Source organism: Berghia stephanieae, chromosome 4 (genome assembly GCF_034508935.2).
Source record: "Berghia stephanieae isolate SIO BIC M18660-M18661 chromosome 4, UCSD_Bste_1.3, whole genome shotgun sequence".
NCBI lineage: Eukaryota > Metazoa > Mollusca > Gastropoda > Nudibranchia > Aeolidiidae > Berghia > Berghia stephanieae.
In genome coordinates this window covers 62637234-62651264 of record NC_088363.1, presented here as the reverse complement: position 1 = coordinate 62651264, position 14031 = coordinate 62637234, and the positions used below count along the sequence as shown (strand labels likewise).

The 14031-nt window shown below is 34.7% G+C and overlaps 1 protein-coding gene across 1 annotated transcript in view; it reads right to left on the bottom strand.

The window, feature by feature from the left end:
• Window positions 1–788: 788 nt before the first annotated feature.
• Window positions 789–14031, bottom strand: part of LOC144970982 (type-1 angiotensin II receptor-associated protein-like) — a 14847-nt gene continuing 1604 nt past the window's right edge. The window contains exons 3-7 of the mRNA XM_078911226.1: window positions 11630–11741; window positions 10222–10312; window positions 9819–9861; window positions 6658–6776; window positions 789–4742 (exon numbers count right to left, since the gene is read on the bottom strand). Of these exons, the coding sequence (XP_078767352.1) occupies window positions 4558–4742; window positions 6658–6776; window positions 9819–9861; window positions 10222–10312; window positions 11630–11741 (550 nt within the window). The 3' untranslated portion in view covers window positions 789–4557. The remainder of the gene's footprint in view (window positions 4743–6657; window positions 6777–9818; window positions 9862–10221; window positions 10313–11629; window positions 11742–14031) is intronic.

Sequence of the window (14031 nt, the reverse complement as noted above, 5' to 3'; positions counted from 1 at the left end):
ATGGCTGGTGGAATCTCCTGTTGCCTATTTGATCCAGTCCCCTGTTTCAGCCAAAGTAAACATTGTCATGTTGCTTCTTGAAACGACAGAGCCAGCCCTTGATTGAATTGCTTGAAAACATGTCATTCCTACTCTTAGCTTGTGCGGCTATGTGGTCTTGTGGTATGATCGGAAGGTCCTGGGTTCGAGCCTCGCTCGTCGCACAGTTGAGTCCTTGGAAAAGACTCTTTACTCACATTCTCTCACAGCACTCTGACATGATAACAATTGAATGCGATGGGTCACATAAGCTATCTGTCAGTAGTCAAACTCAATGGATGACCCTTTATTTTTTCTTGTCTCTATTATGGTTTCCTAATTTCTGGTGGCATAATTAACTTTAATTAAGCACTTTCTATCGACGAGGGAGTAGTTTGATGCATGCTCAAATATTTTCTGAAATATAGTTGTAATCCTTCAGAGCCATAGAGCCGGAGTTTATCCCGATTTCTATAGCTTTGGATAGGACATTAGTCTATCGTGAAGTACTTTCTGCCAAATGTCACAGACTACACATTCATTGCTGGGTGGGCAGAGGGGTCAGAAAAATCTCGACTGCACCTGGGATCAATCTTTGTCCATTTGCATGTGAAGCGAATGCTCTACCAACTGATCTATCGGGTCCCCATTTCTGAAATATAGCTTACGACATAATCTTTCCTTTGTGGTTTGATAACTTGACCTTGATCAACTTTTTCAAAAATCCATTCTGTTTGCCTTACTTCAAATTAAAAACTTAAAACATCTGGTAGGATATAAATTTACTTTTCTTTATTCAGTACATTTTTGGGTAATTTATTTATCAACAGTAGAAAATGAATACATTTTTAAAAAGTAAAGTAAACATTCTGCAGCAGTTCCTGTTTTTCTCATTGTATGCAACAACTTGGTCCACTTCAAACCTATCCCTTTTTACGTGGAGGGTTGTCAATAATACTGAGTTGGGAATGTTTTAATGTTTGTTTTTAAGGGTTATATGGCGCTTGACATGCATTTAGGTCATATCAGCACCAGAAAAAAAGGAATACAATTGGATAGTAAAAAATTCTAGATGTACAATTAATAAAAGGACTTGAGAAAAAAAGTAAGACAAAGGGGAATTGGTTCAAATAGGGAAGAGATGTAGATTCCAAGAGCACACTATCAGTGTACTTACTTTGAGATCTTGTTTTGTTTTTAAGGGTTTTACAGCGCTTGCAACACATTTAGGTAATATCAGCGCCAGTAAAAATGAAGAAAATGGGATAGTAAAAAGTTCTAGAATGACAATTAAAGCAACCATGAGAAAGTAAGTCAAAGGGGAACTGGGAACAAATAGGGATAGGATGTAGATTCCAAGAGCATATCACCAATGTACTTAGTTTGAGATCACCTATAAGTCTCATCCGGACACAAGAACAAAATCCAACAAAGAGGAACACACTCAAGACTCAAATGCTTACATTATACATTAAAAAATAACAAATATACTAATACATAACAGAGAGATGATTTACAAGGAAAAAAATATCATCTCCCAAAACAATAACTATACATTTGACTGTTTCCCTCCCAGCCAGGACTCCGACCAAGGCCAGGAAAAAAACTAAGTAATCTCATTCCAAGACAAAGACAGAAAGCATGTTGGAAAACAGATATAAGGGGATAGAAGACAGTGTGTACCTCCCTGCCCGCTATGGGAGGTCAGGATCCCCACCCAGACCTATAAGTTTCATCTGGACACAAGCACAAAATCCAACAAAGAGGAATACACTCAAATGCTTACATTATACATTTAAAATAACAAATATAATACATTACAGAGAGGTGATTTACAATGAAAAAATTATCATCATCCAAAACAATAACCATGCATTTGACTGTTTCCCTCCCAGCCAGGACTCCGGACAGGGCCAGGACAAAATCTAGTAATCTCATTCCGCGACAAAGACAGAAAGCATGTTGGAAAACAAATATAAGGGGATAGAAGACGCAGAATGTACCTCCCTACCCACTATGGGAGACTTTGAGATCACCTAAAAGCCTCACCCAGATACCAGCACAAGATCCCCCTTAGAGGAATATTCAAATGTTTACAAATCATATACCAAAAAAAAAAAAATTAATGTAACAGCACAAAATAGAGATGATTAACGAGGAAAAAAACAACATTATCTCCCGAAACTTTAATTATACATTCGACTGTTTCCCTTCCAGCCAAGATCAGGACAAAACTAAGTAATCTCATTACAAGCCAAAGACAGAAGGCAATTGGAAAAACAGATACAGGCGGGTAGAATGTTTTAATTGCTTGACAAATGGATGCCAACCTACGAAATATTTTACTAACTTGTGTTATCAAAGCTTGTAGAGAGCTTGTCCTTCTGAATTTTCCACAGTTGACCAGAATGCAGCTGTTGGGCAGGTTTAATTCAAAGATAAAAAATTGTACTATATAATCCCTATACTATAATGCACAGTCTAGTAATTCGCTCCATTGTTTCTCTCTGGTCTCTAAACATTTTGTACGTCATTTTGTACTACTTAATACAATAGGAGCCTTATCTGACAGCATTATAATATGCTTTTTTTTTTGTTTGTTTGTTGCTTTAGGTCTCTTCCAACACAATTGAGGTTATATGAGAGACCGCTGAAACAAAAAAACAAGCAATCCAACAAAAATAGTACAAATGTAAATCAAAATCATAACCTAGAGATATCATAAGCTAAATTATAAATAACCAAGAACAAACAGGCAGAATATTTACAGAAAAAAAAATATCCCCTGTCAATAATACAATCACAAACCAAAGAAGCAGGATAGGCTAGTAAAGAGAAGAAGAAACGACATCACTATCGGATCGTACACCCATGCGAACATCATAGGTATATGATTCAAGGTTGATGCTCCCATCCAACCACCCGCTTATAATATGCCACCACATTATAGACAGGGATTATACAATAACTACATTTTGTATTTTTAAATGAGAGAAATATCATCTTTGGACCAAAATCAACATGACATATGCGCAAATAACTAATCATAAATTGTTATTCTAATACATTCCCAAGTTTTATAGACCCATCTTTTCCCAACATAAAATCAGTTAAATTGGGATTGTAATGAATAATTTATTATATCAATTTAAAATAAGGTAAGGTAAATAAATCAATTCCAAAACAAAACAAAAACAAATTACAAAATTTCTCTTTTAACTTAGTTTAATATTTGGGTAAACGAAATAAAAATGAAAATATAGTTAAAGGAATCTATTATGCATTGCGCCATGATAGCATGCCTAAACATGTACTATCAGAAAAATTTGGAAAGAATGGCCAAGGGTGGGAAAAATACTAAAAATAAACAAAGAAAAAAAATGGCACTGCCCTTGATTTGTTTTAAAAACTGAAATTCAACATACGTCATAATTGTAACATTGCACAGGGGCCTTTGCATAGTTAAAGCACATTATCTAAAATACAGAATACACTATGGTGAAATATATAATATATGTGAGAAATAAAGAAAACTAGGCAATGAGAATAAATATATGACCCAGTGTGATAATAGATGAGTAAAATATAAATGTAATTTTTTTTTTAATATAAATTATTTTGTCGCAGCAATAAATATAATATGAAAGATAATTATGATCTAAACATTATAAAATACAAGCAATACAGAATAATGAAGAATTTGATAAACATCCAGGGACTTCTGGCATAATATTCCTCTTGAATATGATATATGTAGAATGGAAATAACTTTTGCTGTAGATTGGAAAAAGAAAGCACCACAATCTGTCTTAAACACCCATCTTCAAATTCATGTTGTTTAAAAAAAATGGGTGAAAACAAGTTTTATTTTGAAAGGATAACAAAAGAATTACCATGTGTGCGCATTGACTAGACCGAATTCAAACACAAATAGACAAATAAATATATCACTTTCATTTTGCAAAAATTAAGTTACCATCGAGGTTTTAAATAATTATTACATAATTTCATCGTGGCAAAACTAAGAAATAATTACTGAATAAATTTGATAAAGATGATGAGTGGCCCAGACAGAGGAATTGATTAAGTACTGCAATTCAAAACTACATGGTTAATGAAAATATAACTTATTTGGTATTTACATGGTAAACAAAAATCGATTACATTCATTAACCTGACCAAGTTTTCTAGGATTTTCTTTTACCATATATCCTCTTTTTTTTCTTGTAGTAATCTCTGTTTAATATAAAATAATTCCTATGCCTTAGGAGAGGACAAAACATGAAATCTTGACATGTTCAATAAAATTCATGCTAATAAAAGGAGAGTACTAAGTTTGACCCTCGGCTTTATTTTTCTAACCAATCTATGGAGTAAAACATTTTATTAATCAATTAGAATGATTTTCATTTATCGATCGGTCATCAATTTTTTTTTTTTTTTTTTTAATAACTTTTAACTTTTGCATTCAACAGAGGTGAGTCAAATACACATATATGGAAAAGTACCAACTCGCTACAAACTCACAACAATGAATTGTTAAGCATGTGGTGGTGGTGAAGGCTGGTTACCATGATCAGGCATTGGTTTGTTATCGTAATTGGGAGGAGGAGGGGCACTCTGATAGGGGTATGGGGGTCGCCCATGGACGCCTGGATGGGAGTCTTGTGCCGATTCGATGCTGCTATATGGTCCTCTGCCTGGCTGGTTCGATGAACTTTGGCCTACAAAAAAAAATTTAGAAAATCATAAATCAATATTATAATATATTTATATACCTTGATGGGTTGAAAATAAAAACGATTGAAGATTGATTAGTTCCATGTCATAATTTATTCCTCTTTCTTGTTTTCCAATAGGCGGGGAGGAACTGTGTAATGCAGTTTAGAAAGTGAAATATAAAAACGTGTAGACTATTGTTGTAGACTACAATAGTATACACGTTTTATATTTCATTTTATATTTTACTTTCTAAACTGCATTACACAGTTCCTCCCCGCCTCCCCTCTTTTCACTTAATTAATTGCACACTTTTTAGAAATATCTAGTATTCTATTTTAATTCCTGCTTCCTTACAAAGGAGCATAATATTTCCTGCCAACCAATGTTTTGTTTATTCATCTTAACTACGCCACTACTACATCATCTCATTCATCTGTGGTGTTTCATTCATCCTGTTTTGTTGATAAAGGGGAAACCCGAAACATTCATTTGATCTGTTTTTGTAATTAAATTGAAGCTTACATTCAACTTCACAATATTATTTATTTCTTCGAGCTTCGAGCAGCAACATTTATTCTCATATATAAGGGAATAAAACATAACAAACGTCATTTGTTTTCTGTTGTTCCCTTACATATATATATGTGTATAGGAGTCACTTTTTTTTTCAAAGCTGTTCTATTCATTTCTGTTCAATATTTGTTGAATGTAGCCTCCCAAATAGCCTAATAGAATATTCTGGTTTTCAACTGTGTCATGTGTCCTACTTCTCTGGTTGTTCTCACCATCCAGTCTGCCTTGTCTTGAGACAACCTCCTCCTTGGCCTCCCTCTGCTCCGCTTGCCCTTGCAGGCACCTTCCAGGCAAAAGCTTTTCAATAAGAGCATGTCTTTTGATGAGGCCAAAGTATGACAGCTTCAAGTTTCTTGGTGGTCAACATGAGCTGGCTGTCTTTAAGGCCTCTTTTCTCCAAAACACAGATGCCCTATGTTGTGGCTGTCCATGGAATTCTCTGACCCTTCTGCAGCACTTCATCTCAAATACATTTATTCTCTTTTCAATTAACTTTGTTATTGTCCATGATTCACAGCCATATGCTGCTCAGTGGAAAATGCAGGTTTCTAAGACTCTTCTCTTAATGAGCTCTCCCTGACACTTCTTACACCAGGCACACAACAGTTTACCTTATGCAAACGCCAATCTGCATTTCATCTCTGGACTAAACTAGCCTCATGCCTTCTGTGCAGCTATGAGGTCTTGTGGTATGACACTTGCTTTCGGATCAGAAGATCATGGGTTCGAGTCTCGCTTGGCACATAGTTAAGTCCTTGGAAAAGACGTTTTACTTACATTCTCTCACCATACTCAGGTGTAAAAGGAGCACCTGGTCATTAATAGCATTATCTCTTTCTGAAAAAATTGTAATATCGCCTAACAGGCATCGTGCCTCGCTCTATATGTTGCATGTTGCTGTTGGTCAGGGACCCTTTGTAAAGCACTTTAATGGATATTGTGTTGTATAAAAGCTCAAGTATTTTATTTTTGTTTTTTGTTGTTGTCTCTTTTCTACACTGACAAAGATCATTTTGGCAGATAGGAGTCATTTCAAGCAGCTTTTCCCCTAAGCAGTTTACCAATGGCCCATTCATTCCTCTCCAAGTGTTTCAAGCTCACTCCAATCATTTACATCGATTTCCCTCTCAGTGTTCTGCCCGTCTTTCTTCTCCGCTTTTTTTTTTTTTTAAATTATAGTGAGACGAGGGCTGAATTTCTTGGTATATTACATATATATATATCGAGAGAGAGAGAGAGAGAGAGAGAGAGAGAGAGAGAGAGAGCATGGTCATATACTCAGAATAAATGCTATATATAAAATTTAATTTTGTTTGTTTCTTATAAAATATGAAAACTACTCACCAGAGGTATGAATGCCCGGGATAGCAATATTGAATTCCGACCCATCTGAGCGGCTGCGATAAATGTTATACAGCAGTAATATTGAGACTGGCTTCAATATTATGTTCACAATAGACATACTATTAAATTGATGTAAGGTGTATGTTCATTCAGTTTGAAATATAATGTTGAGTACTCAACTCACATGCAAATGAACTGATTTCAAATATGGGTAGTTGGATTTTTCCCTGATCTCTTTAAAGGATCGAGTAGTTGAATTTGTTAGATTTTGCAGAAAAAAACTTTGCTGTAGACAAGCCTCAAACTCAAAAGTATAAGAAGTCATATTACTATCTATCATTGCATAAACCGGAATAAACTCCTTTTGGCTCTAAAGGACTAATTTCTTTTTCTCTGATATCGTGAGCAACAGTACCTTTGCACGTGAGTACCATAGCTTTATTTGTGTTTTATGAACTTAATAGATTATATGAAACGTAATGCCATACCTGCAAAAATTTCAAAATTTAAAAATTAAAAAATCAGATCGCCACACTCCCAACTCCTCAAAAAGAGGTTAAGCTAACAAATTCATCCATGAAAAATGTCATTTCAACACTACTCTAAAACTGTTGCTAATTTATTATTCTAATAAACGAAAGGTTCAGTAGCTTAGTATTATTCTAAACATCTACAATAAAATCCAGTTTAAAAATGAAGAAATGAAAATAATCTTTGGTTTTAAAAGAAAAAGGACAAAATACATAAACAAAGGAATGAATGAAAAGAGCAGCACAAGGAACTTCCCTTAAATTATGTTTCTTACATCAATTAATTCTACGATTTTGTGTAATAAATCTAATAGACCAACAGACTTCCCAAAGTCTCAGGTTTGAGAGTTTTGCCAAGATGAGGGTCATTTAAATCTATCAATATTTGAAGGAGTTTTCTGGCCAAATTTTTAAATAAATGTTTTTCCAGAGAAAGGCAATTAACAGGTTAAAAAAAAGATTGTCAGATTACAAAGCTTAAAAGTGGAACTGTTCCATTGATAACGGGACTCATGGCGAATATGTAAAAGAATGCAGCATTCATCATTTGCTTTTTGGTATTCTACAGAATTTTTGTAAAGATAGGCAAAAATTATATCCATGGGTGCATTAATGTTAATAGGATCAATTAATCCAATCCAATCAAAAAATAGTTGCAGCTTCATGTGATGAAGATTGACGCAACTAGGTATGGCGGGGTGGCATTGACGTAATATCTTTCTATTGGTTTTAAACTGGTCGAGATAACTATACAATATTGTTGGTTATTGGTTGCTCTGACATTTTCAAAGATGCTGTTCTATGTGCGAATGGTACTGGGAAAGAACGACTGTTTGTGCGGATTGATTCTGTAATATGGCAGTGCATATGCATTTTCCTTTCTTCTGTGGGTTTTCAATGTGTTAATAGGGATGGTGCTGGTTCCCTATGGGCCCTTGAACAACATATTGAGCTTTTGCGTGATATTGGCTTTGTTGCATATCATTTCAATATGTGGGTTCAATCTTAACTTGTCATCAATTTTTATGCCCAGGTAATCAGATTTTGTTTCAGTTTTCAATTTTTGATTGTGGATTGTGTAGTCATTGTCAATTATCCTCCATTTGTTGGTTAATAAGATGAGTTGACATTTTTTTGGGATGAAACTCCATTTTCCACTCACTTTCTCATTCTTGTAGGGTTGCGAGGTCCTATTGTCAACTGACTCTGTCTTTATCTGATTTTATTTGTCATTGTAATAGACTGTCATCTGCAAACAACTGAATCTTTGAGCCTGGGGATATTCGTTCTGGCATATTGTTGATATAATCAAGAAAAAGTAGCAGTCCGAGTACCGTCCATTGAGGTACTCCTGATAATGGGGTAAATGGACGGTACTCCTTATAGCACTGGCATTGGTGACGATATTTTGTTTTCAACCATTACTTTCTGTGTGGACCCGGTGAGAAATGATTCAACCCATGAGTATAAATTGCCTGAAATACCATCGTGATTGAGTTTTCTCAATAGGCTTTTGTGATGAACTTTGTTGAATGCCTTACTAAAATCGAGCAGGATTGCATCAGTTTGGCCCTCTGAATTTAAGGTCTTTACGAAGTCGGTGCAAGTTGTAATTAATTGTGATTTGCATGACCGATATCGTCGAAAGCCATGTTAACGTCAGTTAGAGTCTTGTTTTGTTAGAAGGGTTTCATGATGTTGCTGTGAATTATATGCTCTAATGGTTTGCATTATATTGACGTAAGGGGCACAGGTCTGTAGTTTTCTGGGTTGGTCAGTGTTGATGATGATAAAAAGTGAAAAAGGAGGAAAATTTTGAACTATTACCTAAAGCCCCATTTTTACTGCATTAATCAACACTTTAAGTGCAAGTGAGATGATAAATTATTATTGATACCCAAGCTAACAAGTGGAGATTGGGAGAGTGCAATTGTTTGTTACATCATATTTCAAGTCTCTCAATGCTACTACATTGATTGGGGCAAATGTAATTCATTTTAAAAAGAGGAAATTCCTCCTCTCATTCCAAAATCACGGATTTCTGTGGATCACCAGCAGTGATTAATGTTAATCAAGCTTTACAAAGATTTGATCTGATGACAAAAACTAGCAACAGTGGTGAAGTAAATAACATGATGGTTTAATGTGTAAAATTTCAAATTTGACATAGCCATTTACTCATAGCCAGTGTAACTCATTTTCATGTAAATATACTTCTTCCCCAAGCCCATATTTCATTCATTAATTTATTTACATTGGGTGTTCCAATAGCTCAGTCGGTAGAGCACTCGCTTCACACGCAAAGGGACCAAGATCGATCCCGGGTGTAGTTGAGATTTTTTTCAGACCCCGCTGTCCACCCAGCAGTGATTGGGTAGCTGGGTCTCTTAGATGTGGTGGAAAGTACTTTGCGATAGACTAGCATCCTACCCAAAGGGTAGCAAGCAGTTGCTATTGTCCATTTCACACTATAGAAACCAGGATAAATTCTTCTGGCTCCATGGGCCTAATGGCTCGGAAGGACTACTTAGTTTAGTTAAATTTAATATTCATCCAATACAGAAACAATAATCAAGTTTATCTTTTACCTAAAAATACACACACACACAAACACACCCACAAAAAGGATACCCTAAAGCCCATCTGTATTCATTCTTATAGCCATCAGCCACACCTGGAACAAAAATTCAAAATATATGTTTGATTGACAATGGGAAAAATAAATATAAAAAAGTAGAAAAGGATGGAAAAAAATAAAATAAAATAAAAAACAAACCACAAACAAACTGAACCTTGACGAATGAAATTAAAACTGCTAAATAATTAACTTCATTGATTTTAACTTAATGGACATTAACACAATTTAATATCTTAGGTATCATAAATACAAACAAAGAGACAAACACAAAAACACACATCTACATATACACATTTATACACTCACATGCACACGCACACACACACACACACACACACACACACACACACGCACACACACACACAAATAATGTATAGTTGATATCACATTATTTACCTGGTCTATTGTATTGAGCATCTGCACGAGGTTGATAGATACTTATCAGCATAATGTCATTGATGATAGAGAAACACAAAGTCACCAAGAACTGAAATTAGAAAAAGACAGAGAAATGATGTAAAGATGTTTGATTTAGAAATAAACGATTCCTCTACTTTTTTCATATTCTTTTTAAAAAAGCATAAGCATTAATGTCATTTTGAATAATTCTATTATATAATGAAAACTAAATAGCCCACAGCGAATGGAAAAATGTAATGTCTCAGAGTCAATTTTATTTACTCACAAAGAAAATTAAATTATAAACTCTTGAAATTGGTGCTTTGGTGTCCTGAGGAGCAGGAGTTTATCCAGGTTCTATAGAATTTTAAACAAATAACAATAACAATTGCTAGCTTCATTTTGGGTAGGATGATAAAGTATTTTTTAAAAATTTCCATCAGATTTTGCATACCCAGCTAACCAAGCATAGTGAAGTGGATAGGGGGTCAGAGAAAAAAAATCAGTTCAACCAGAAATTGAAAAATAGTTGCTTTTGATTGTAGTGCGAGTGAACCACATTAGTGAGTTACAGGGATCCCCAACATCTAAGCCACTCAGAAATAATTTGATGTCGACAGTATTTTGGTTTGTTGTGCCCAGGAGTTGTTTGGCATTATGAAAATATCGTTTTCCTCTTCAAATAAACTGACTGACTCATTCAGACTAAGTATTACTGTCTATGTACATATCAAAGAGAAAAAAAAAGATAATTTCCCGATACTGCATCTTTAAAGTTTTCAACATGACTCAGAAGATTGATATGTACCAGCAAATAAGTTGGTTTTTTTATCCCATAAGCAGAAAGAATTTTCAGGGGAAATGAGTAAAGATGACTTTCAACATTTGATAGAAATAATAAAATTTCTGAATAGTAAAAAACTCAAATGTCACATTTCTGATAATTTAAATCACATCTTGCCATCTGGTTAGCTCTGACACAATACCAGGTTTATACAGGGGGTCACATATGCTGTTACTGTTAAAAGGCCAGTGCACTTGGTAGCTTATCACGATCCACGTTCTTTTTTTTTTTTTTTGGTTTAAAAAAAAAAAATTTTTACCATGAATGAATACTCATATTCAGTTAGCTATGAAAAGTGCAGATACAATTTTTATTAAGACAGTGTCATGCATACATTTAAACTACTGCAGTATTAATTGTTATTATTTTCTTTTAACTTTCACTTATGAACCTTTATCTGAAGCATATAAATTAGTCTAACATTGGTTCATATGCACACTAATCTATTTGATACGCCAACAAAACAAGGTGATAAAGCTGTAAGAGCTCATATAGATTGACAAAAATTGACTCACTACTAAAACATAATACAATTTAATTATCTTATATCAAAATGCATACCATAAGGACAGCCTCTGCACTTTCATGGGACACAATAGCCCAAAATCCAAAAGCAAGAACACCAAGATGGGTGAACATGTAAGGTAATGGAAGATATACACTCATCATTGCCCTGTAAAACACAGATTCAATAATAAATGACTTCTGTAGATAGGAATTGATACAAGACAACTGAGAGAGAACAAAATCATTATTATCATTGTAACCTTATCACCATCATTCTGGCAAATCCATTTCAACTTTACTCCACACTATAAAAAAATCTTCCAGTCAGTTATTTGACCACTCCAGATAATCGCAATTTTCGGTTAATCGCAACATGTCCTGAGAAATGGAATTAATTCTATATAAAAGGCATTGGTTAATTGCAACAAACTTTGGTTAATCGCAACAAATATTCAACCTGAAAAAGTGGCAAATTCAAGAATCAATCAAACAAAATCTCATGATTAAATTTCATAATGGATGAAATCATGACAGGTTGAAGAATCGAGAGTGGGGGTGTTTAATACTACAGTAGTGTGTCACCACTCTTTTAGAGACAAAGAGGGAGGGCATTCCAGTATGGATTTGTGTGGTCATCTGTGACCAAAAGATAGGAGGGAAGGGGGATGGGCATAGTCTAGACAACAGGTAGACGATGACTGTAAGGAATGACTGAGCGATATCCTTTATTTTGAGATTGACAACTGTGCGTTGTGACAAATGGGTTTGGCGAGAGCTTACCGTCTTTGACTCTTACACATGTTGAGAGCAAAAGAGTGAAAGTTAATCCAATTTGAATAAGATGTTGGGTTGCATCAACGCAGCTTTTGCTTGTCAAAATCTATAGAGAACTGCCATGTGGTTTTTCTTTCAATCAAATTGCTCAGTCTGTGGTGGACTAAGAACAATGTTTACAATAACTGGTTTGGGTTTACCATATATGTGTAAAATGTTGCAATAGTGGGCATGACACTCAACTTCAGTTAATTGTAACTTTGGATAATCGCAACATTTTCGCTGAACCCGAGGTGTTGCGATTATCCGGAGTAAACTGTATCAAGAACTCAAAAGAGAGAACACAATAAATCCATCTTTCAATTATCCTGTTATTTGTTTCGGCAGGGAGCAGATAAGGTTGGATAACTAGGAGAAACATTTTCAGAAATAGCATTGATACCAATTCAACATGCCACTGACCAGGTTTTGTTTGTCTTTAATTTTAAGGGTTTAACTGGCCAGTAAAAGGGAAGGAAATGGAATAGACAAAAAATTCTAGATTTACAATTGAAAGCAAAAGAGAAATGGGAATTATTCAAATAGGGAACAGATTAGATTCCAAGAGCATATTATCAAAGCAATTAGTTTGAAAACATCTCTACTTAAAGTCTCACCCAGACACAAGCACGGGATACCACTGAGAGAATACACTGAAATGTTTACAAACCAATATAATATATATTCAAAATGAAAAAAAACCCGCTAACAGTACATAGAAGAGAGATGAGTTACAAGGGGAAAAAAAGTCATCTTCAAAATCTAAAACTATACACTTGACTGTTCCCTTTCCAGCCAGGGCCAGGACCAGACTAAGTAATCTCATTTCAAGAGACAGACAGCAAGTTTGAAAACAGATATAAGGGAATAGAAGGCACATCACATAACATTCCTGCATGCTATCGGAGGTAAAAAACAAAAACAAACAAAAAAACACCCTGACTGACCAGGGTTTTGAAGTTATTTCAATATTTTTCTGCCCTCTTTCCTCCCATCCCACCCCAATACAACTATTAAAATCTTATATCCTTTCCAATATAACTAAACTGTGGACCTCATGGCATTGAGGACTCATTTTTTCAAGATATACAAAATGTTCTTCGTCCCACGTTTAGATCTAATACCGCACAAACAGGACACGATGCTCTTTAAATTTTTTAAACTAGGCTATAATAATTATAAATCTAATGAAGTTTAAAACTTTGATGCATGCCCTGCCACATTGTTAGCTCTAAATCTACGAAGCTATGTCCATTTCTTTGAAAATAGGCAGACATGTAAGTGTGCACATTTTTAACATAATAAATAGATATGAACATTTTTATAGTGCATTTCCATGAAGTTACCATGCTCAATAAACTCCAAAGTGTTTTCTTTATTCCCCCAGTAAGACATATGGAACCATATTTCCATTTCAAAATGTACCAGTTGACAATGAGATGTCCTTTTGCTTTTTGTACTAACATTCTTACAATGTCCGTCATTGACTATACCAGGTAATAATTCACACCTGAGTCGAGTAAAAAAAATACAACGTTGAGACCAGAATTTTCCATGATCACTGTCACCCATCCAGCCACCGACCACATTTAACATAATTTGACTTTTGTAACAAAATGAGAAACTGTACAAAACCACACAAT